Source organism: Salvelinus alpinus, chromosome 22 (genome assembly GCF_045679555.1).
Source record: "Salvelinus alpinus chromosome 22, SLU_Salpinus.1, whole genome shotgun sequence".
Classification (NCBI taxonomy): Eukaryota; Metazoa; Chordata; class Actinopteri; order Salmoniformes; family Salmonidae; genus Salvelinus; species Salvelinus alpinus.
In genome coordinates, this window is record NC_092107.1 from 20,463,661 (window position 1) to 20,488,552 (window position 24,892).

The 24,892-nt window shown below is 45.0% G+C and overlaps 1 protein-coding gene across 6 annotated transcripts; it reads right to left on the reverse strand.

Annotated features, from left to right (window-relative positions):
- Window positions 1-527: 527 nt before the first annotated feature.
- LOC139549212 (CLK4-associating serine/arginine rich protein-like) lies at window positions 528-18,168 on the reverse strand. Of its 6 annotated transcripts, none has more exons than XR_011669846.1 (21): window positions 18,041-18,168; window positions 10,863-11,002; window positions 10,530-10,627; window positions 10,260-10,361; window positions 9,964-10,043; window positions 9,775-9,859; window positions 9,525-9,664; window positions 9,171-9,267; window positions 8,855-8,933; window positions 8,663-8,736; window positions 8,376-8,417; window positions 7,561-7,746; window positions 6,687-6,995; window positions 6,141-6,332; window positions 4,999-5,042; window positions 3,036-3,096; window positions 2,869-2,927; window positions 2,663-2,709; window positions 2,492-2,586; window positions 2,089-2,113; window positions 528-1,254 (listed from the first exon to the last, which is right to left on the reverse strand). XR_011669846.1 is itself a non-coding variant. In XM_071359435.1 (21 exons), exons 2-21 carry the CDS (start codon window positions 10,959-10,961, stop codon window positions 1,212-1,214), a joined length of 1,941 nt encoding a protein of 646 aa, XP_071215536.1. In that variant the 5' UTR covers window positions 10,962-11,002; window positions 18,041-18,168; the 3' UTR covers window positions 528-1,211. The 6 variants fall into 6 exon arrangements, 4 of the variants coding, with proteins under 4 accessions (XP_071215536.1, XP_071215534.1, XP_071215535.1 ...); XM_071359435.1 differs by having other exon boundaries at window positions 2,501-2,586; window positions 5,003-5,042; window positions 6,687-6,992; XM_071359433.1 differs by having other exon boundaries at window positions 5,003-5,042; window positions 6,687-6,992.
- Window positions 18,169-24,892: the final 6,724 nt, after the last annotated feature.

Below are 24,892 nucleotides of genomic sequence, written 5' to 3' on the forward strand. Positions count from 1 at the left end.
CAGGTGGCTAAAAGTGGCCTGTTTAACGAGAACTTCACCTTATAAGTAGGGTAGACTATAAATGCTGACAACATAAGGTGTCAGCATTCACACTCATCACTTAGTGAGTTGATCTTACCAGTAGGCTAAAGCGCAATCATTTCGACAAATGCATTACTGTACAATTGTAACTGCTAAACAGTAATGCATCTTAGAGCGGCAGGGTAGCCTAGTAGTTAGAGCGTTGGACTAGTAACCAAAAGGTTGCAAGTTCAAATCCCCGAGCTAACAAGGTTGTTCTGCCCCTGAACAAGGCTGTTCCTAGGCCGTCATTGAAAATATGCATTTGTTCTTAACTGACTTGCCTGGGAAAATAAAAAAATATGCATTTATAACTCCAAACAACTTTAATGAAGTGTTGGACAAGACACTTAGCTTCTTGACTCAGCAAAGCCTCACTAGTGAAGTGTTGCAGTTATGACCTGGGGACATTTATAATGCATGTATGAGAGATGAGAACGTTCAAGTAAAGACACAAAACCATTAGATCAGATACTTTTGTGCATTTTATTTGGATTTCTCAGTTTGATAACTGACCATAAAAAATAAAATAAAAAGACAATCTGTTTCTCAGAAGAGTACAATCAATTCTCAATTCACAGGGTGAGTGGTTGGGGGCATGCCATACAAAAAGATTCAAATCATTAGCGATCAATTATTTTTCATATTCACATGGAGCTATACACCGCCTCAGGATTTCGTCAATGTTCACTCACTTGTAATTGAAGAAAACTATGTACACAGATGACGGTAAAATTTAAATCCGATTCTTTTACATCCTATTCATGTGTTATTCAGTGATGGCAACATACTCTTCTCAGCGAGAGATTGAGGGGATGGGGCATGGGGAAAGATAGAAAGAGCACCCAGAGATGGGGAAAAAGCTAGTTAAGGCCATCATAAAGGAGATAATGTATGCAGGTTTACTGAGATACTAAAATGTGGCCAGATGCAATAACTACCAAATCTCAATCTCCGGCCTCCAATTCAGCTCTTCCATTTCCCTCTCCCCATCCATCTCTACACCTCACTCTCGTCCAGTCTCTCTACCACTTCTCTTCCATTCAGCACACTGTCCCTCACTTCTCTCCTTTTCTCAAATCTCTTCACTGGAAGAGTAGGCAGAGGGGGATGAGGAGGGTTGTGGGGGTTAGTGGGTCCAATCGGGATGTTTAGTAGCGGTAATATGGACTCCTCGACCGGGAACGGGACCTCCTGGAAACTCGAGAAAAGAGTGAGTGTGAGTCTCAGGTGACACAGTGCTACATTTGGACCCCACAGTATATTCATTACCCCCATATATAATGCTGTATGTCAAACTGGACATGACTAGCCAGTTATTACACAAGACATAACTTTCTTTAAAATATTTGGATACTTCCTGGTGTAAACAGTTGCCCTCCAGTATTTGCTGGTACTTGCTAGCTTGTAACATCTTTGACTAAACTACCATTGGTCTGTCGAGCACACATGGATGGTCTAAGTGCAGAACTGCTGTAGCGTATTGAGACTGACAGTGTTAAGCCTCATCTGTTTCTGATGTACCCGAGACTCCAGGTTCACAGTGGCCCCCACTACCCAATACCACAGCCGGCCCCACACTCCCCAATACCACAGCCGGCCCCACACTCCCCAGGGAGGACCAGGGATGAGAGAGCCTAACATCAGTACTGACAGCCCTCTGTGAGAGTATGCAGGCTTTTGATTCAAACTCTTTGTCCCAATGTGGGTGCGTGTGAGCGAGAGAGAACACATTTGAATAAGAGTGTGGGGGGGGGGGGAGAGAAAGGAACAAAGAGTGTGAGAGTGTGTGTCTGTCGTGTGTCACAAATAGAACACTGGAAATCTTGAGCATTACAGAAATATGCTCGACATTGTGTTAATCACTCTAAACGGAATATGAACTTCAGTGATCATAACTTCCCCATCACAGTGTGAGAAAGAGCTGTGACAGATCGCAGACGGAGACTATGATGCGCTATTGAGATAACATGCGCCAGAGTCAACATCCTTCCTCAACAGTAGAGATTCTTGTGGTTGCTCACATACCTTCTGGATGAGCTGTGGTCACGACCTGAGGGACAGACAGAGGAAAAGACACACTGATGAAAGAATGACGACCAACAACAGCGTGCCAGAAAGTTAACTGACAACACTCAGAACTAGTACTGAGCCAATGTCACACACATTGACAAAAAAAGTTGAAATTTGCAAATTCTTACTTTTAACTCTGCATTGTTGGGAGAGGGCTTGTAAGTAAGCAATTCACGGCAAAGTCTACACCTTTTGTATTCGGCACGTGTGACAAATACAATTTGATTTGACAACTAGTACCGAGCCACTGTTACAGGCTTATGAGCTGCATCCCAATTCCACGCCCATTTCAAAAAGTCTGCAATTGAACACTTCCCGTCAAGGATTTAACAACGATAACAGTTAAGGGGTGACTCACCAGACTCACTATATTTAGATGGGGAGGGCGAGTGGCTTTGTCGTCCGTACTGTCTCTCCCACTCGTCCCTCTCTTTCTCCCGACGCTCACGCTCCCTGGAACACACACACACCACCGTTTAACCAGAGTCATACGGCACCACAATGCAGCATCACACACACACGGTCTTACTTCATGCGGATCTTGCGTGCCATGGCTCTGAGCTCTCCCTCGCGCTCCTGTAAAGTAAACACAGCCATGAGGGCCAATGGCAGACGACAACATGTATCAAAGGACTGTCTTAGGGGGACACTGTCTGTTTCTAGAGGAAACGTCACACAATATGCTATAAGGGGGGGGCTGGCTGGCTAGCAGTTCACAAACACGAATCCACGCACCGCTCGTTTATTTTCCTGCTGAGTGACTTTCGCCTGGGCTGCTTTCTTATCCGCCTTGGCTGTGGGAGAAAAAGAGCAGAGGTAGGATGAATATGTATATACAAACACAGTATAAACTAGCTGTAACTGTGAGACGGACCAAACAGAGTCCAGTCTTGTCTACTCACACTGCCTGTTGAGGGCCTTCTGCATGCGTATCTTCAGCTTCTCCTGCGGGGTCATCCTGGGCTGTAAGAGACACGCAGGCATCAGCACACACACTCGCAGGGCAGGAGCGCAGGGTGTGTGTGTGGAACTATGGGGACAGGGGCACGTTTTGGACCACCATTGCCTCATATAGCAGCTGGTAAGGCCACGGTTAGTCATATGGGGGTATACAGTCGTAAATCACGTGAGCCGTTTGTCACGTCCTGTTCTCTGCTGGACTGGAAGAGCCGGCTACGTGAGGGGAGGAGAGGCGAACCCCGTGCCCGTTGCCTGCAGCTGTTGTACACTGTAGCAGGACAGGATCACATTACATGGAACTGGACTCTAAGTGTATGCGTCTTATGCATTGGTACGTACGTGTGAATGTTGTGAGGACAGCTAAGGGTAAGAGAGTCGAACAGGGAAAGAACAGTCTGGCAAATTTTGGTCACAAGTAGCGCCAGCGGCCCTCCCCTCCCCTGTACATTCCCGGCTGACACTCCCTGGCCAGGTAGGAATTCAGCTTGAGGATAAACAAGCACACACACACACACACACTACAGGCTAACATGGCAACCTACTGTGTTAAATGACCCTTCCTCTATCGCTCTCCTTCTATACAGTAACTCCGATACATCCCTTTCCCTGTGAATCCCCTGTGCTGGAGCGGTTACTAGCCATGTCTAGTGGTGTGTCTCTAAGGGGAAAGCAGCAGGTAACAGTGTGTGCTGTTAGTCCTGGGTGGAGAGGCGTGGTGGTGTATTTCTCCTGCCTGCTCAGACAAGCCCAGGCCCCCTCACCGCTCTGCTGTCCACAACAGCTGCATACACCTGAGAGCTCAGACCTCACTACATAGCAGGGATGTGCTTAACAGCCTAAAATGGCCTCCTCTCCTGAGTCTCCTTCACTTTCGCTGTTCTGAAACGTAACGTAAAAGAATATAGAGTATGGCTACCAGTGCATTGCCTTCACCGGTCTAGTTCTTTACCGTCAGTGCAGATGGTAGAATGGAGACGAGGAAGCCACTTAAAGACTATTGGAACGCACCCAGACTCTAGACTACTCTCCCCCCTATTCTCTTATATGGCTTCCTTCACTACTCCTTTGCTTTTACTTACCTAGTCCCTTAAGATTTGTTATATTTTACCTTTATTTAACTAGGCAAGTCAGTTAAGAACAAATTCTTATTTTCAATGACGGCCTAGGAACAGTGGGTTAACTGCCTGTTCAGGGGCAGAACGACAGATTTGTACCTTGTCAGCTCGGGGATTGCAACCTTTCGGTTACTAGTCCAACGTTCTAACCACTAGGCTACCCTACCGCCCCAAGATCAATGGTGAGAGGAGACAAGGAAAGGAGACAAGGAAGCCATTTAAGAGCTTCTGACAATGACATCAGTGCTTTCCCCTCAGTCTTAGGGCGCGAGCTTTAAAAATGGGAGTCTGTAGAGTGAAACATCTCTGCATTGAGATTGAGGGACACACTCCCTTCTCTGGTCTGACCGCACCACCCTGCATAGCTCAGCAGACGCCGCAGAATACCGCAACATCCATAATATAGACCGATACATAAGTGACAGAAAGGGTGCTGGGAACACCAGTTCATTCAGGGATAAGGAGAAAGAAGGCTCAGAAAAAGTCTGTCACAACACTCTGCAATGTAGGTTGTGCCATTTGGAGGCAGGCTAACCCTGTAACCCCACTCTAAACGGAGTAGAGAAGGGTTTAACTCTACACTACATTCAGGGGGGAGGTAAGGCCACCATTTAAAATGGGAGCTCCACAGAGAGGGGCAGTCAAAAGACATTTCATATGATTTCCATTCTCTGTGTGCACAGTGGCCTTTGGGGGGGGGGGGGGGGTCCCCCGGCCTGATGGATAACCAGTTCAGCCTGTCAGGGAGGCGTAGACTTTTGCAACAAACCCAGCTAGATCAAATTCTTACTGACTTTGGCAGCTCCCGTCTCTTTACCACCCGGAGTATCAGGCCTGGAGGGAGAGAAAGAGAGAGGGGGAGAAAGAGGAAGAAAAGTAGGGCTGAAAATGTCACCATTTCCCATCAGAGAGCTCCTCCATGGGACAGACTAGGGCAAATATTAGCTACTTATTGCTGCGGTTTGTTTTAAACGGCATGTGAGAGGGAGGCTGGGTGTGTGTATATACATATGTGAGTATTAATGTGTGTGTGCTTTAGAGGTCTTCGCCGATCTACCTATACCCGATTACCAGACCCAATCCGGGACCCAGAATTCTAAATATCACGGCGTCTGGGTCGGATCCGATTGTCACAGGTCTCGGGTACGTGTCATTTTAACTGAGTTTGCACATGACGCGTACAGATCCGAACGACGACTGCTGCAGTAGAGAGAGAGAAATGTAATAATTTATGCTGCTGCTCTTGCTTTTCACGAGAGTGGCACGTGCAGCTTGCTGGCCAATCATAAGTTAAAGCGGCAATAGGCTACAGTCATAGAGCCTCCATGTGTGGCAAAAGTGAGGAGATATCTAATCAATGGAAGGTAAAGTAGGCATTTCACTGTTAGGCTACACCTGTTGGTTTCCAAAGCATTTGACAAATAACATTTGATTTGTAATCATATTGAATGATGAATAACCTAGCTATGGCAGCTATCTACTATAACGCAAGTCGGCTTGGTTGGTTGCAGTCCCTCCCTCCGGTCTCTCCCTCCCGCCTTCCTTCGGCTTGGTTGGTTGCCGTCTCATCTTTCACTCCCGCCTCCCTGTGTCACTCGCTCACACACTCAGAGTACACGCACAGCACGGCCCCTGCTACAGCGGCACCCCACTCTTCCCCTTGCTTATCAGCTCCGGTTAATAAAGTAGCTTAAAATTGACTTTTCGGCTGATTCCCTAAGTCGGACCGGGTCTGGATCCGACCAGGTCTATATGGAACGGGTCTAGTTGTTCTTGGGTACTTTTAGAACAGGTCTTTACATTTTAAAATTGTATTTATGCATATCGGGTCTGGGTGGGAAAGCCCCAGGTCTATTTCGGCACGGATCCAACTTTTTTGAACCCGTGAAAGATCTCTAGTGTGTTTATGCATGTAGGTGTCAGTGGACTCACTTTCTCAGCTTGTCACAGAGTGCAGTGGCAGAGGGCAGGCCTCCTCTGTGTGAGGGGGAAGGGGTGCAGCTGGGCTGGGGGGATTGGGAGGGGCTAGGACTGCTGCTGCCAACCCCCCTCTGATGGCCTCCTGAAGTCTGCCCCCCACCCCCCCGCCTGGCACGGTCCCCCTGCCGAGAGTTAGAGCGGGACCTGGAAGTCGAGCAGACAGATGTGATCAGCACAACATCGAAAAGCTCACCGGTTCATGTAAGTGGTAGGATTTTTAAGAGACATTACGTTCAGGATTTACTTAGGTTAGAAAAGTCGTATAGAGGGGCCTCCCAAGAGGCGCAGCTGTCTAAAGCACTGCATCGCAGCGCTAGAGGCGCCACTACAAAACCCGGGTTCGATCCCAGGCTGTGTCGCAGCCGGCCGTGACCGGGAGACCCCCGTACGGAAGTTGCAGCGATGGGACAAAACTAACTACCAATTGGATATCACAGAATTGGGGAGAAAAAGGGGCCCAAAAAATATAAATAAATATGGTGGTCTAGGCTGCCTTACCGTGTGTGTCTGCGTGCTGCGAAGCGACGTCCCACGTCCCTGTCTCGCTCCCGGTCTCCATCTCGGTCATTGGAGCGGGACTGTGTCCGGTCGTATCTCCTCCGTGACCCCCCTCTTCCTCCTCCGTTGGCTCCTCTACCCCGGGACCGCGAGTCGGAGCGCCGCCTCGACCGGGAGCGGGAATGTCGTCTGTCCCTCCCTCCTCCACGGCGTCTGTCGCGGCGTGAGTGAGAGGAGGAATGAGAGGAGGAGCGATGAGTGGAAGAGTGGGTGGAAGAGGAGGAAGGGCTGGAGGAAGAGCGGCGTCTGCTGAACAGAGAGACACACTGAGGTATTAGCAATGACCCACTAGCTGCTCTAATCCTAATGTCTGCTTGGACTCATTTTTATTTCAGGTTTTGATCTACATTGGACTGATAGTGCTGCACGTTTTTTGTAAAATCATGTAACCACAACAGGTAGACCAGAGCTCAGGACTTAAGCATTTCTGCTACTTTGTGAACCATACTGAACATTGACACATGGCGTACATGCCATATACTTTTTCCCTTACCCCATACCCCATGGTGCCTTTAAAAGTGGTACTAAGTTGTCTAGGGCAGCTTTTAATGTGAAGAAGTACCCTATCCAATTGATTTACCATAAAGAACAACATGCAGAATTTGCTGTTTGGGATGCACAAACTAACACACATCTTTAAAATGTCACTACTAGGATTGTAAACTGTTCAGGTCAAACTTACTAACCTAAATCTGAGCTCCACTTCACCTACCAAATCTCTAAAGCCCAAATCTCTACAGCTGTAGTCAATGGACAGCAACATGACTGACAGGAGTAAACAACCAATGGAAAGCAGAAGGGGAAAGCTACCGACCGGGAGCCCCTGCTATGACCTGCGGGGTGGTGCAGCGAGTTGGCGGGGGTGTGGACAGGGGGTGGAGCTTGAGTTGCAGCGGCAGCCTCCTCGTCACTGCCTCCGAAGCTGGTGATGAAGGTGATCTTCTCTGGGCCCGGGGAACGGGAGCGGGACCGCGACTCCGAACTGGACTCCGACTGGGGCCTGAGGGAGAGAGGAAGGAGGTCAAATAAATAAAAATAGGGCTGCTTATATTTGTCCTGTTTCACATATGTACAAGCGTGTAACCTGTAAAAGTGTGTGGTGTGAAATTGAGCCCACTCTCCGGGGGGGGGGGGGGGGCTCAAGGCCAGGGATCAGTCATTATTTACGGCGATGCTGGACTAAATACGGGGTAAAGGAAAATTCCACTCACAATCTGTTTTGGTATTTGTTTCACTAGTCCACCGTTGATACAGTCCCAAACTGGCTTGCATGCCAGCAATCACGTTTTCAAGATATAGAACTTTCAAAATACACAAAGTGTCACAGTATGATGCATTTCGGCATCATGTGCAAAGGGCAGATGCTCCTACCTAGTCGGCTCGGGGATTCGAACTAGCTCTAACCACTAAGCTACCTACCGCGCTGCCCGGGAAGGGAGAATCATCAGTGTTCTCTCTACTGATTAAAAGGGTGACCTCAAACCTCACTAGCAAGCAGTTCATCTTGAGTTGTTAGCACTGACAAAAGGATGACTGTGCCATTACTTTCCTAGTCAAAACATACTATTTAGATGGACTTTTAAAGTGAAAAACTTCAACAGAAAGTTAAATGGTTGGCCTCCCGCTCACCGTTTGTAGGGATCGTAGGTTGGGCTGTCTCTCCTGGCATAGCTGGAGATCATAAACAGAGAAAGGGTTTAAAAGAGGTGTGACAGTGTGTCTCGTACCATGTGTGTGCTACACATTGGTAGTGGATGAGGTGAGTTACCCCATATCGTACAAAAATCAGGGCTGGTTGTCCATTCCAAGTAAATTCAGAAAGCAAACCAAATTCAAACAACAAAAGCAACAAACAGAATTGGAATTTCTGTGTACTTCCTGAATTGACCCCAACCCTGGTATAAACTTCTGTTTACCTGGGTGGGCTGATCTGTCTGCCCTTCAGTCTCTTCTCTCTAAACTCCCTCCTCTGTCTGCGAGAGCGACGGCCCTGAGGGTCTCACACACACACACACAGTCAGTGACATCATCAGGGGAAAGGCCTACCAACAATCATTGACATAACAGCAACACACTGGGAACACACACACACACTGATTCTTTCTTACCGAGTACATGGCCTTCTCTGCCTCCAGAGCCTTGGCATGTTTAATGGCCTCCAGCTCATCCTTGTCTTTCCTCAGCATCCTGTCAAACAGTCAGCCAGTTAACACAGTGTATATAACAGCAGACTTTTTACTCCTTAACCTTTGTTCAAATACACTACGAAAGGAACTGGTCATTTACTAGAAGCATAAAATGCACACAAAAAAAGAGCGACATTTATTTTTGTTTTTATGACAGGCATTTGCAGCGATAATGTAATGGCGACGAATACAATTGTAGCGAAACGCATAGCCGATAAACGGGAGCAGGTAGACTGACCTGACAAAATCTCCCTCTGCCATTCCATATGGAGTGGCCATCTTGTTCAGATCCAACTCCTGCTCCGTGTTGAGCTCGTCAACGTCCACCTCTACGTCTGAAACACACACACACAAGACAAAATGGTATCTGAAATTCCACATACATGTCCATTTTCTGGGCTTGTTCAACATTGCAGTCAACATGATGCATTATGGGTAAATTGTGACCGACTGACCTACAAATAATAATTTATTTTTGACGTAACGTCACTTCTAGATCAGTCAGTCGGCTGCAATGTCAAACAAGCCCAATGTCCATTCAACCCAACCACTCATACTTACAGTATGTGGGTAAGAAGGTACGGGAACTCACCAATGTCTGGAATACCCTCGTCCTCCTCTGATTCGCTGTTGTCAGAGTCATCCTCCTCCCCTTTCTCTTCTTCCTCCCCAGGCTTCGTAACAGTACTGTCCTCGTACGTGTAGCCAATGGTGGCCTTCTCCTTGGCAAGCCTAAACAAAAAAGGTATTCATAATCAATACAAATAATCTAAATACGAGTATACTTCTATAAGCCATAAATAGAGAACGTGGAGATTGTGAAAAGATGGGACAGGACTAACTTTTTCTTCTCGTCCTCATTTGGCCTCTGCAGGCCACCATAGAGCTCGTCCATTTGGATCTGGTACAAACACTGCTCCTCAGAGACTGCAGAGGGACAGCAGGAGGTTAGAGAACACTGAGAAACACAATATACCCACTGGGAGGGAGGCACAAGAGACGTGGCGTTACCAACAGCGGCGGATACTCACTGCTGGCAAAGTCGTTCTGCACTAGGCCTCTGAAACGCTCGTAGTTGCACTTCCTCTCCTCCGACTCCTGTTCTGGGGTGCTGCAACCCAAACGGAACACTTCAATATGTCTGACGAAAAACGGTGGTGGTCCCACATAACACATTTGACCTTTCATATCACATTTCATCAAACAACCGCAACAAATCAACCTGTGTGTGTGTATGACTATAATCAATTTCAGTGAGGACATCTTATCTTACTAGAGTGGCGTAATAAGGTAGGAAGTCTGAAGGAGAGACCCCAGTCACACTTACGCTGTGTTGAGGAGCGGAGGGGTGTAGGTGAGTATGAAGTCCAGGTGTGCCCTCACGTCAAACCTGTCAATCATGTTGTTGGCGTCTCCCTGCCAGGGCATCCTGCAACAGAGAATATAACATCCTGATTAGTACTCTCAGGCGGCATGAGTGTGTGATGTGCAGAAAGAGTATTTGTGTGGCAGTATTATATCATGCGTATGTAAGAGTAAGACACGGTGGCATGTATGCACATGCATGTCTTGCACTCATGCGTGTTTCTCTCCTCACATGTTGATGGGGCTTTCTGCGGCGAGCGCCACGGCCGAGTCCAGATGGATCTTATAGGCCCGGCCGTGAACCTGAAGGAACTGAGCCGGGTCCTTTTTCTGTAGAGGAGAGGAAAGGGTGAAAGGAAGGACAGGGGAGGAGACCAGAGTAGGTGAATCGTCATTCAGTAAAAATCACCAACTCTGGTCCTGGAGAGCTACATGCTGTGAAGGCTTTCGTTCCAGCCCAGCACTAAAACACCAGATTATATGAAGTTGTGCAGATCTGGACGATCAGTGTAATGAGCTATGCACAAGAAAAGCAAAAACAAAACAGCGCGCCGGGGCGACTTACGATCTTCTCGTAGTACTCTCGCCGGCGCTCGCCGCGGCGTTTGTAGTCCACCATCATGCCGCGCAGCTTGCGCTCATGTTTGCGGGCCTCCTGCCACATGACGGCTCCGCTGGGTGTGGGGGCGCGGCGGGGCACGGTGGCTGTGAGGAGACAGGACAGAACCAATACCATATTACACCGAATAAAAATATAAAACGCAGCAATAAAGACGTCAGAGTTAAAGTTTATATAAGGAAATCAGTCCATTTAAATAAATTCATTAGGCCCTAATCTATGGATTTCACATGACTAGGAATACATCTGTTGGTCACAGATACCTTAAAAAAAAGGTATGGGGTGTGGATCAGATAACCAATCAGCATCTGGTGTGACCACCATTTGCCTCAGGCAGGGTGACGCATCTTCTTCGCATAATTGATCAGGCTGTTGATTGTGGCCTGTGGAATGTTATCCCACTCCTCTTCAATGGCTGTGCGAAGTTGCTGGATATTGGCGGGAAAAGGAACATGCTGTCGATCCAGAGCATTCCAAGCATCTCAATGGTTGACATGTCTGGTGAGTATGCAGGCCATGGAAGAACAGACATTTTCAGCTTCCAGGAATTATGTACAGATCCTTGCGACATGAGGCCGTGCATGATCATACTGAAACATGAGGTGATGTCGGCAGATGAATAGCACGACAATGGGCCTCAGGATCTCGTCACGATATCTCTGTGCATTGAAAATTACATTGTGTCTGCCCATGCCATAACCAGACCATGTGGGCACTCTGTTCACAACACTCACCCACGCAGTCTGCCCGGTACAGTTGAAACCACGATTCATCTGTGAAGAACACACTTCTCCAGCATGCAAGTGGCCATCGAAGGTTAGCATTTTCCCATTGAAGTCGGTTACGACACTAAACTGCAGTCAGGTCAAGACTCTGATGAGGACAAGGAGCACGCAGATGAGCTTCTCCGAGGCGGCTTCTGACAGTTTGGTGCAGAAATTCTTTGGTTGTGCAAACCCACAGTTTCATGCGCCTGTGCTTAGGTCCATCCAACGCTGGTCTGACCAATCGGATTCCACGCTTCAAGATTGCGTCGATCACGTGAAATGGGATATGTTCCGGGTAGCCTCAGATAACATTGACGTATACGCTGACTCGGTGAGGGAGTTTATAAGTGTATATTGTACCCACTGACCATTAAAACCATCCCTCATCGTGTGAACCATCCCTCACCAGAAACCGTGGATTAATGGCAGCATTCACGCTAAACTGAAAGCACGTACCACCGCATTTAATCATGGCAAGGCGACTGGAAATATGGCCGAATACAAACAGTGTAGTAATTTCCTCCGTAAGGCAATCAAACAAGCAAAATCAGTATAGAGACAAAGTGGAGTCGCAATTCAACAGCTCAAACACAAGACGTATGTCGCAGGGTCTACAGACAATCGCGGATTACAAAAAGAAAACCAGCCCTGTCGCGGACATCGACGTCTTGCTTCCAGACAAATTAAACAACTTTGCGCGCTTTGAGGACTATACAGTGCCATCGACATGGCTTGATACCAAAGACTGTGGCCTCTCCTTCTCCGTGGCCGATGTGAGTAAAACATTTAAACGTGTTAACCCTCGCAAGGCTGCCGGCCCAGACGGCATCCCTAGCCGCGTCCTTGGAGCATAGGCAGACAAGCTGGCTGGTGTGTTTACGGACATAATCAATCCCTATCCCAGCCTGCTGTTCCCACATGCTTCAAGATGGCCACCATTGTTCCTGTTCCCAAGAAAGCTAAGGTAACTGAACTAACTGACTATCGCCCCGTAGCACTCACTTCTATCATCATGAACTGGGTTGAGAGACTAGTCAAGGATCATATCACCTCCACCCTACCTGTCACCCTAGACCCACTTCAATTTGCTTAATAGGTCCACAGACGATGCAGTCACCATCACACTGCCCTATCCCATCTGGACAAGAGGAATACCCATGTAAGAATGCTGTTCATTGACTACAACTCAGCATTTTACACCATAGTACCCTGCAAACTCATCATTAAGCTTGAGACACTGGGTCTCGACCCCGCCCTGTGCAACTGGGTCCTGGACTTCCTGACGGGCTGCACCCAGGTGGTGAAGGTAGGAAACATCTCCCCTCCGCTGATCCTCAACACTGGGGCCCCACAAGGGTGAGTTCTCAGCCCCCTCCTGTACCCCCTGTTCACTCGTGACTGCGTGGCCATGCACGCCTCCAACTCAATCATCAAGTTTGCACACAACACAACAGTAGTGGGCTTGATCACCAACAACGACGAGACAGCCTACAGGGAGGAGGTGAGGGACCTCGGAGTGTGGTGACAGGAAAATAACCTCAATATCAGCAAAACAAAAGAGATGATCGTGGACTTCAAGAAAAAGCAAAGGGAGCACCCCCCTATCCACATCGATGGGACAGCAGTGGAGAAGGTGGAAAGTTTTAAGTTCCTCGGTGTACATATCACCGACAAACTGAATTGGTCCACGCACACAGACAGCAACAGCGCCTCTTCAACCTCAGATTTTGCCTTGACACCGAAAAAACTCACTAACTTTCACAAGTGCACAAGAGCATCCTGTCGGGCTGTCACCGCCTGGTATGGCAACTGCACCGCCCACAACCGCAAAGGCTCTCCAGAGGGTGTTGCGGTCTGCAAATCACATCACCGGGGGCAAACTACCTGCCCTCCAGGACACCTACAACACCCAATGTCACAGGAAGGCAAAAAAGATGAAGGACAATAACTATCCGAGCCACTGCCTGTTCATCCCGCTTCCATCCAGAAGGCGAGGTCAGTACAGGTGCATCAAAGCTGGGACAGAGAGATTGAAAAACAGCTTCTATCTCAAGGCCATCAGACTGTTAAAAAGCTATCACTAACACACACATACATACAGACTTGAAATCACTGGCCACTTTAATAAATGGAACACTAGTCACTTTAATAATGCCACTAAGAATGTTTACATATCTCGCATTAATCATCTCATACTTAGAGTTGAAGTCTGAAGTTTACATACACCTTAGCCAAATACATTTAAACTCAGTTTCACAATTCATGACATTTAATCATAGTAAAAAATTACCTGTCTTAGGTCAGTTAGGATCACCACGTTATTTTAAGAATGTGAAATGTCAGAATAATAGTGGAGAGAATGATTAATTTCAGCTTTTATTTCTTTCATCACATTCCCAGTGGTTCAGAAGTTTACATACACTCAATTAGTATTTGGTAGCATTGCCTTTAAATTGTTTAACTTGGGTCAAACGTTTCGGGTAGCCTTCCACAAGATTCCCACAAAAAGTTGGGTGAATTTTGGCCCATTCCTCCTGACAGAGCTGGTGTAACCGAGACAGGTTTAGGCCTCCTTGCTCGTACAAGCTTTTTCAGATCTTCCCACAAATTTTCTAGGATTGAGGTCAGGGCTTTGTGATGGCCACTCCAATACCTTGACTTGGTTGTCCTTAAGCCATTTTGCTACAACTTTGGAAGTATGCTTGCGGTCATTGCCCATTTGGAAGACCAATTTGTGACCAAGCTTTAACTTCCTGACTGATGTCTTGAGATGTTGCTTCAATATATTCACATAATTTTTCTGCCTCATGATGCCATTTATTTTGTGAAGTGCACCAGTCCCTCCTGCAACAAAGCACCACCACAGCATGATGCTGCCACCCCCGTGCTTCACGGCTAGGATGGTGTTCTTCTGCTTGCAAGCATCCCTCTTTTCCTTTTCCAACGATGGTCATTATGGCCAAACAGTTCTATTTTTGTTTCATCAGACCAGAGGACATTTCTCCAAAAAGTATGATCTTTGTCCCCATGTGCAGTTGCAAACCGTAGTCTGGCTTTTTTAAGGCGGTTTTGGAGCAGTGGCTTTTTCTATGCTGAGCGGCCTTTCAGGTTATGTCGATATAGGACTCGTCTTACTGTGGATTAGGATACTTTTGTACCCGTTTACTCAAGCATCTTCACAAGGTCCTTTGCTGTTGAAGCTTCTAAAGCCATGACAATTTTCTGGAATTTTCCAAGCTGTTTAAAGGCACAGTCAACTTAGTGTATGTAAACTTCTGACCCAGTGGAATTGTGATACAGTGAATTATAATTTAAATACTCTGTCTGTAAACAATTGTTGGAAAAATGACTTGTGTCATGCACAAAGTAGATGTCCTAACCAACTTGCCAAAACTAGTTTGTTAACAAGAAATTTGTAGAGTGGTTGAAAAACAAGTTTAATGACTCCAACCTAAGTGTATGTAAATTTCTGAACTGTATATAATGTATCGTTCACTCTGTCACTGCTCATCCATATATTTTATACTTAAATATTCTTATCCCATTCCTTTACTCGATTGTGTGTATTAGGTTTTGTTGTGGAATTGTTAGATATTGCTGCACTGTCGGATCTAGAAGCATTAGCACTCGCAATAACATCTGCTAACCAATAAAATTTTATTTGAAATTGGCCATTAATTTATAGGATTTATATCATCTTCAATAAATATAGTACCCGACATCTGATTTGGACCATAATTCTTCCTAACAATGAGTAAGACACCAGGAATCCAATAAAATGTATCAAAAGCCACCCATAGATCACCCGCCGCAACAACCAATATACAGTATCAGTTCTCCATGTCTGACAAGTAGTATGGAGCTGCTGCTTGGAGTAATGCTTCTCCATACTATGTAATTTATTCCATGCGAATCAGGTGATAGATTTTTTCCCAGTTCAGAGAAATGAGCCATTTCAGTCACTTGCATTATTTACCATAAATGTGAGAAAGTTCTATGTTTTTCCCACTAGATGCCACTGTTTCGCAACTTTTATCCATTTTGTGTTTCCCAAAAGCATCATAACACTAAGATCATTACATCAAAACGATGAACGAAAGACTATCTTAGTGCTGCGATGCTTTTGTAAAACCCAGCCCATGGATCACAACATTTTATTTGAAACATTGGGTAGAGAACCAATAGCTTTTGCTCATGATGAAAATACATTTTGCGGTCATCCTCACAGTTCAAGCCAGTCGTCCATGAAAGCAATTCAGTTAGTCCTTCTCTTAAGCTTAATTTGAGTCCAGGAAACGGCCCGTGGGTTTTTTCCCATTAAAGAAAGGAATGGATTAGTTAGACAATTCCAGGCGAACAAGCACACCTAATGTTATGTTCTCTAACTGTATTATTTTATTAGGGTTGTCAAAATTCATTTCTCAATTTTTGATACTTTTATTACATTCCTCACGTCTTAATGGTAGGAAGAAGTTTGGTCTTAATCGGATGTTGGGTAGTATACTTGTTGTATATTATGTGAATCCTATAAATTAAAAAGGGCCAATTTTGGTTCAATCAATCAGCTCAATTTCTCAGAGATCAAATTAGATTACAACATAATGTTTCAGGAATGCTAATTTTATCTGTTCTAAACTACAGAAACAATTTCCGAAAAAATTTGAGATGGTGGGTGTCATGGTTTACTGAACAATTACACGGAATGACCAATGGTCCACACACACCAACACAGTCGTGAAGAAGGCACAACAACTCCTTTTCCCACTCAGGAGGCTGAATAGATTTGGCATGGGCCCACATATCCTCAAAAAGTTCTACAGCTGCGCCATTGAGAGCATCTTGACCGCCCGCATGGTATGGACAGTGCTTGGCATCTGACTGCAAGGTGCTACAGAGGGTAGTATATACGGCCAAGTACATCACTGGGGCCAAGCTCCCTACCATTCAGGACCTCTATACCAGGCGGTGTCAGAGGAAGGCCCTAAAATTTACAACGACTCCAGCCAGACAAGTCGTAGACGGTTCTCTCTGCTCAGTTCCCTCCTGTACTCCCTGTTCACTCATGACTGCACGGCCAGGCACGACCCCAACACCATCATTAAGTTTGCCGATGACACAACAGTGGTAGGAGACTGAAAATATTTTGCATGGGTCCTCAGATCCTCAAAAAGTTCTACAGCTGCACCATTGAGAGCATCCTAACTGGTTGCATCACTCCCTGGTATGGCAACTGCTCGGCAACAGAGGTTAGTGCGTACGGCCCAGTACATCCCTGGGGCCAAGCTTCCTGCCATCCAGGAACTCTATACCAGGGGGTGTCAGAGGAAGGCCCTAAAAATTGTCAAAGACTCCAGCTACCCTAGTTTATGGACTATTCCCTCTGCTACGGAGTGCCAAGTCTAGGTCCAAGAGGCTTCTAAACAGCTTCTACCCCCAAGCCATAAGACAACTTAACATCTAATCAAATGGCCACCCAGACTACTTGCATTGCCCGCCACCCTCCTTTACACTGCTGTTACTCTCTACTATTAACTATGTATAAGTCATTTGATTAACTCTACCCACACGTATATATTACCTCAATTACATCGACTAAGCGGTACCCCCTGTATATAGCCTCGCTATTGTTATTTTACTGCTGCTCTTTATTTAGTTGTTACTTTAAATCTTATTTTTTTAAATCTTTTTTTCTTAAAACTGCATTGTTGGTTAAGGGCTTGTAAAGTAAGCATTTCACTGTAAGGTCTACACCTGTTGTATTCGGCGCATGTGACAAATAACATTTGATTTGATCATCTCGTACACTTCCACATCGACTCGGTACGTGTACCCCGTGTACATAGCCACGTTATCGTTACTCGTTGTGTATTTATCCCTCCTGTTATTATTTCTCTAAATTATTGGGAATGGCCCGTAAGTAAGCATTTCACTGTTAGTCTACACCTATTGTTTACAAAGTATGTGACATTTCCAATTATATTAGCCCTGCCGCTACAGCGCACCGTGGCGCGACCAAAACAACATGGTAAACACCGTTTTCGTCACAAAAGGTACAAAAGTAGCACACTAGCAAGTTAACGTTACCTAGGTATACTAGTAAAGCAATATTTGTTTTGGAGACTTAAAATACCATGTCTGCAGAAAATAGGTTTTAGCTTCCTGAATTTGCCACAAATTGCTAGCTACTAAACGTAATGACTTCTGGCCCACTAACGTGTTAGCTAGCCAGCCTTTTAGCTAATGTTAGCTAGCAATGGGGGGGCTCCATGTGTGGTTGGAATAATGCACACGAAAGATTGTATGAATACAATACATGCAATCATTAATTTAGTTGATTTTAGGCACGTATTGGCATACCTGTTTTTGTAGTTCTCCAACACACACTTGAATTATTTCTCCAGATTGTTCGGCTGAGCGATAGCAGCCGAAGTCATCTCGTCACAGTTACACCTCCTTTCAGACCGGAAGCTCACTCTGAGTTGTTCTATGGTATATTGACTATCACACAATTTAATGTGCATCCCGCCACCTACTGTTCGGGATGGAAACAGGATTCCCAAAAAACTGAACAAACTACTAAAAAACGATAAATAAAACCACAACGTTTTAAAAAACACATTTTAAATAGATCTGATCCCTACACAGGCTCAAGGGGAACCTGGGAGGGCCTTCCGGAGCCAGTACACCTTGCAAGTCTTCAGATGTAAAATCCTTAAGTCCCAAGGATGGCCGCAGCCATAATAATGTCCAGTTTCTTAGACATCTTTGAGACTCGTGCCTTACAGTGTATAACTGTGGCAATGAACCCCCCAAAAATCTAATTTTTTAACAAACAGGGTATCTTTTGTCTGGAAGCAAACATTTACTACAGGCTGTGGTGCATCCACTACTATATCTTCACCAGCATCATTTGTTTTCTTAATTGTTTTAATCGCCTCCACATAGGAGATTAGATTGACCGCTCTATCTTTTGCCACCTCAATCTCCTTTACCCTTATAGGGCACTCCAGGAACTCAATATCATGATTCCCACCACAATTGCAACACCTTTGCCCTTCTACACACCGTTCTTCAGTGTACTCTGTCCGTCTGTTGAAACATGGACATATCCTTTACAATTCTTACACTGCAGTGGTTTGAGGATGAATGCTCTTACAGCATATCTTACATAACCAACCGCATGCGTTGGTATTTGCGATTCATAAAAAAACAACAGGACGAAAGGCTTTCTTCTTTTTCCCTATTCACGCCGGGCACCAACCGCCCCAGGAATTCTCTTCAGGTATTCAACCTGAACACCCGTCGTCACTCCTGAGATGCACTCCTTTGACGGGTGCTCTACTCCGAAGTTCAAAACACAAAACTGCTGTTCTTTTGAAGCCCACTGCAATCTTCCTCTGTTCTTCAGAAATACAATTAATCAAAATAAGACCACTCCTGGTCACTCTGACAGACTCCACTTTTCCAAGCGCATTCTTCACAATTTTTGACACCTCAAACGGGTCTCCCACATACGCATGCTTACTCAACAAACGCATCCCAACAAGAAGCGATTCATTATCATTCGCACATGTATCCTCCACTCCAATTTTAGACAATTTCCTTTTTGTTCCAGTTTTTGATACAACTGTTGTACATTCAGAACATTCATCTTCACCACCTTTACTCGACGCGCTGCTTGATTCGAACTCAGCATCTCCCTCCGCCATCTTCTCCGTTGTCGGAATCACCTTCTGCTAATCCCATCTCCTCACTCTGCGTTAGCGGGATGTTGTCAAAATGGTGTGTAAGTTATTTTTCTTCTTCTTTGGTATGTCATGACTGTTCACTAGAATCCAAATAGGTCAGATCAGGTTTGCAATGAATAACTTCAATTAGACCCCCTCTCACCCGTAAAGGGGGATGGAAATAACTAGTGGGGATTATTAACAACTCACGTCCTGTGTAAATCAAGGGAGAAGATCCAGGCTCTCCCTCTCCAAATTCACCAAAGGAATGTGCATTGTCTCAGCAGACCTTTTTCCTGGTGAAACTCGAACACATTCGAAAGCAACTACTGGAACAGTATTTCTAACGTAGAACGTGAGGAATGGTCAGAGGCGAACTATAGAACACTAATGTCATTTTGTTTGTTATTTTGCGATGTCATAAAATTTTTTATAAAGGAAATACTGTAACTTGGAAAGCATACCCACAACATATATGAAGTTTTCATACCATGTGTTGTGCATGTAATATGAAACATGATGAAAGTGTTTTTGTTAAGAGAGGGATGAGATTTGAGAAGCTATACGAGATAATTGTTTTACATAACTTTGCACCAGGAGTAGTCACTGCCCCAAAGTGAGGTTAGAGAGTGTGTCAGCCTGCCGGAACCGCCACTTTCTAGCAAAAGGTATAAACGAAGGATTAAGAAACAAACACATTGGACCAGAAAAGCATGAAGTGGCAGCTACACGTTTAAAACGGTTTGAACTTTGAATCTCAACACGAGGTGGAGATGATAAACTCACCTCCAGGACAAACACTGGTACGGCTGATTAGCTGTCCCAAGTAAAGCATCTTCAAAAGCGAATTTAAGTAGGACCATCCTGTTACTCTGCTCAAACCATCGTATTACGCTACTCTCATCCCCCCCATTGGGGAACCATCGATACGGCTGGCTAGCCTATCTTCAAAAAAGCATCTTCAAGAGCAAATGGGAGAAAAATCACTCCTGTAGTTTTGTCCAGGACTACGTGACAAGTTACCGGGTACCGGACAACTACAAAGAAGGACAACAGTAGAAGAATTGTTGGAACCATTTCGGACAATCAGAGCCTGACAAGCATGCCACGAAAAGGCCCACCACCCTTTCCAAGGCTGCCCTGTTCACAGAGAGATCCCCGGCGAACCCAGGCATTTCACGTAAATACATTCATGATTTCTTACTCAAAGCGGGAGGTGGTTTGTGTGCAAAGTATATGGTTACTGTAGTTTAAAGTAGTTTATGAATGTGGCAATGTTAAGGGTCTCTGTCCCTCTCTTTCCCTCTCCATCTCTTCTTTAACAAGCATCCATGTTATTGTATTTCTGCTAGGGACCTGCTTTCAGCGTATTAAGTCCAGTCAATAACCGGTGCAGAGTGTGTACAGTCGTGGCCAAAAGTTTTGAGAATGACACAAATATTAATTTTCACAAAGTCTGCTACCTCAGTTTGTATGATGGCAGTTTGCATATACTCCAGAATGTTATGAAGAGTGATCAGATGAATTGCAATTAATTGAAAAGTCCCTCTTTGCCATGCAAATGAACTGAATCTCAAAAAAACATTTCCACTGCATTTCAGCCCTGCCACAAAAGGACCAGCTGACATCATGTCAATGATTCTCTCGTTAACACAGGTGTGAGTGTTGACAAGGACAAGGCTGGAGATTACTCTGTCATGCTGATTGAGTTCGAATAACAGACTGGAAGCTTCAAAAGGAGGGTGGTGCTTGGAATCATTGTTCTCCCTCTGTCAACCATGGTTGCCTGAAAGGAAACAGGTGCTGTCATCACTGCTATGCACAAAAAGGGCTTCACAGGCAAGGATATTGCTTCCAGTAAGATTGCACCTAAATCAACCATTTATCGGATCATCAAGAACTTCAAGGAGAGCGATTCAATTGTTGTGAAGAAGGCTTCAGGGCGCCCAAGAAAGTCCAGCAAGCGCCAGGACCATCTCCTAAAGTTGATTCAGCTGCGGGATCGGGGCACCACCAGTACAGAGCTTGATCAGGAATGGCAGCAGGCAGGTGTGAGTGCATCTGCACGCACAGTGAGGCGAAGACTTTTGGAGGATGGCCTGGTGTCAAGAAGGGCAGCAAAGAAGCCACTTCTCTCCAGGAAAAACATCAGGGACAGACTGATATTCTGCAAAAGGTACAGGGATTGGACTGCTGAGGACTGGGGTAAAGTCATTTTCTCTGATGAATCCCCTTTCCAATTGTTTGGGGCATCCGGAAAAAAGCTTGTCCGGAGAAGACAAGGTGAGCGCTACCATCAGTCCTGTGTCATGCCAACAGTAAAGCATCCTGAGACCATTCATGTGTGGGGTTGCTTCTCAGCCAAGGGAGTGGGCTCTCTCACAATTATGCGTAAGAACACAGCCATGAATAAAGAATGGTACCAACACATCCTCCGAGAGCAACTTCTCCCAACCATCCAGGAACAGTTTGGTGACGAACAATGCCTTTCCCAGCATGATGGAGTACCTCGCCATAAGTCAAAAGTGATAACTAAGTGGCTCGGGGAACAAAACATCGATAGTTTGGGTCCATGGCCAGGAAACTCCCCAGACCTTAATCCCATTGAGAACTTGTGGTCAATCCTCAGGAGGCGGGTGGACCAACAAAACCGCACAAATTCTGACAAACTCCAAGCATTGATTATGCAAGAATGGGCTGCCATGTGGCCCAGAAGTTAATTGACAGCATGCCAGGGCGGATTGCAGAGGTCTTGAAAAAGAAAGGTCATCACTGCAAATATTGACACTTATGAAATGCTTGTAATTATACTTCAGTATTCCATAGTAACATCTGACAAAAATATCTAAAGACACTGAAGCAGCAAACTTTGTGGAAATTAATATTTGTGTCATTCTCAAAACTTTTGGCCATGACTGTATGTTTATCCTGTGTTCCCATTTAATTAGCTAGTAAATAAATAATTAAACCAATTTGTGTAGTACTGAATCATAAGTAAGGCTTGGACTTTTGCAGATGCAAGGAGGTTACGACTGTTCAGAATGATGATATGATAAGAGGTTATGATTAATATGTTGACTGTTTATAGATGTGATAGGTAAAGACCTTTTAGAGTTTCATTCGGGAGATGGTAACTCTTTAAAGAACCGCTCTCGTGGTGCCCCAAATCCTAATGAGTTAATTGTTACATTATTAATTTAATCGGGTAACAATTAAACATAATTAATTGTAATTATAATTAATAATAATTAACAGTGTCCAGATGCACATTTCCAAGCGCTCTGATTGGTTGGGAATAGCAGCGCTATGATGGGTGAGTGACAACTAAGTTAAATTGCGCAGCCAAACTAACGGGACTTAAGGGAAACCAAGGGGACTGTGAGGGGAAGTTAGATAGAGAGGAGGGGAGCAGGAAGGCCTTTTTTACAGCCGCCCCAATATTTCTTATGGAAATATTGACATCCATGATGAATGGAATGGCGCCGCTATAATGGATGAGTGACAACTAAGTTAGACTGCGCAGCCAAACTAATGTGACTTAAGAGAAACCAAGGGGACTGCGAGGGGAAGTTAGGTAGAGAGGAGGGGAGTAGGACAGCCTTTTTTTACAAGCCCGGTGTTTAGACTTGTATTGAAAATCTGCAGATAAAGTCAAGTGAAGCTTACTATTGATTGATTGATTGGCAAATGTTCTGTATTTAAACAAATATTTAATAAAGTAAAACTTATATGAACAATGAATTTACTGGCACTAAGCCACAGATGAATAGTTAGTGTTGCAAACTAATATAAAAGCAAACGTTTTTTCCCGCTAACATAATGACTACCTTTATTGGCCACCAGATGGCGCTACATAACTTGTCCTTCGTGGTTCATTTACCTAATCATTCTCTCATTCCTCTGAAGTCATAGCCAGATGATGAAGCTGCAGCAAAGCTCATTGAGTACCCTTTTGATATGATTCTACCTGCCCTGCTGCTTTGAATGGTAATATGAAGAAAGTGAGATCTGTAGTGTTCATATTCAGTTGGAGGTGCCACATATTGAAGAACAGAAATATCTCCCAAAAATATCTCCCACCTTTGAGGGACAAATGGTTTATATTTATCATACCTATTCCACACTTGTGAGTTATGTTGATATTGAAAGGGGGTTGTTCCGCCGATTCTGTGCCTTTTGAGAAGTGTAGCTAACATGTTTTTAAAATTTAAGTTTGAATTCACCTAATTTTAACCTTCTGCATGAAGAAAACATTTTCAACTTGATAAAAAACAAATTTTCCCATTTCAACAGGTAAAATAAAATGACTATAGTAAGTTCCTATTCAGTGCCAAATAAAGTAACATGGTTCTTAAATCAACCATAAATCCCCTTGTGACAGGAAGCTTGTGTGCAACAGGGAGTGGCATTTGAATGCAAGCTTCACAAAAAAAATATAATTGTTCAAACATTTCCAGCCTAACATCTATCAGTTACATCGTTGACTTATTATTCTCGAACCTCACCGTTACCCACCACAAAACACCAGAAAATGGCCAAAAAGAGTAGAAGATGAATTGAAATAGAACCACGAGGAACGTTAGCATTTTATCACTACTTTCAACCACTCCAAAGCGAATTTCTGACAAGAATATCGAGAGGTCAGAATGGAAACTGCAGGTTTCCAACAGCTAGTGGTCTCTGGCTCCTCAAAATAGACCTAGAGGAACTAGCAGAAACATTACAACCACCCTCTGTGATTTTAACCTTGACCCCCAGTTCATGGATTCAAAGCTGCAGGGGCGGACATACAGGCACCAATGAGACGACAAGTGGACAAACTCACACTCGAGTACCAGTACACACAATAGGATACATCACCATAAATAGAATGTGTGATATATACCCTGCATTAGTATGATAGCAAAATCAATGGATGATTGATGAACGAGGAACTTAAAACTTTGTACAATGAGGAACTTTGACCTTTGCTTGGTTGATGATGGGTGGGCTATGGAGTCATCCTGAGCTGCACAGCAGATGTGAAGAGGTCTTTACAATGCAGTGATTTTGTGTGTGTGTGTGTGTGTGTGTGTGCGTGCATGCGTGTTGGGTAGAAACTCTATTTCCTACATTTCCTTGTGGCCAGGGTGGGGACGGGAAGCCCATGGTCATTTCCACCCTTTAGCCTGTCTGAGAAGGGCAAATGTCACATTCGTCATAGCCATAAGCCTGCTCACTAACTGCTCTGACCTCTCACTCACTTTCTCTTTCTCACAACATACACACATATAAATCACATATTCATTCTCACTGTATTGTGAACCCACTTACAGTATCTCTTGCTCTCTAACATAAACATACAGGGACTTACACACTAACAAAGTCCCTCACAGGCAATTAAATCAAAGCCGGTCAGGTGTTTGTGTGTTGTGTGACCTCATGACACGGTCATGGTGGCTTAGAGCCATGCTCTTCATGATGGAATATCCTCTCTGTACTC

Excerpts from the sequence above, each read along its gene's own strand:
- LOC139549212 (XM_071359432.1), bottom strand. The coding sequence starts at position 10,961 with ATGTGGCAGGAGGCCCGCAAACATGAGCGCAAGCTGCGCGGCATGATG. Across the intron at positions 10,044-10,259 it reads CCTCCGCTCCTCAACACAGC|CACCCCAGAACAGGAGTCGG; the intron begins GTAAGTGTGACT and ends TTTGGGTTGCAG. Across the intron at positions 9,268-9,524 it reads CGAGGGTATTCCAGACATTG|ACGTAGAGGTGGACGTTGAC; the intron begins GTGAGTTCCCGT and ends TGTGTGTTTCAG.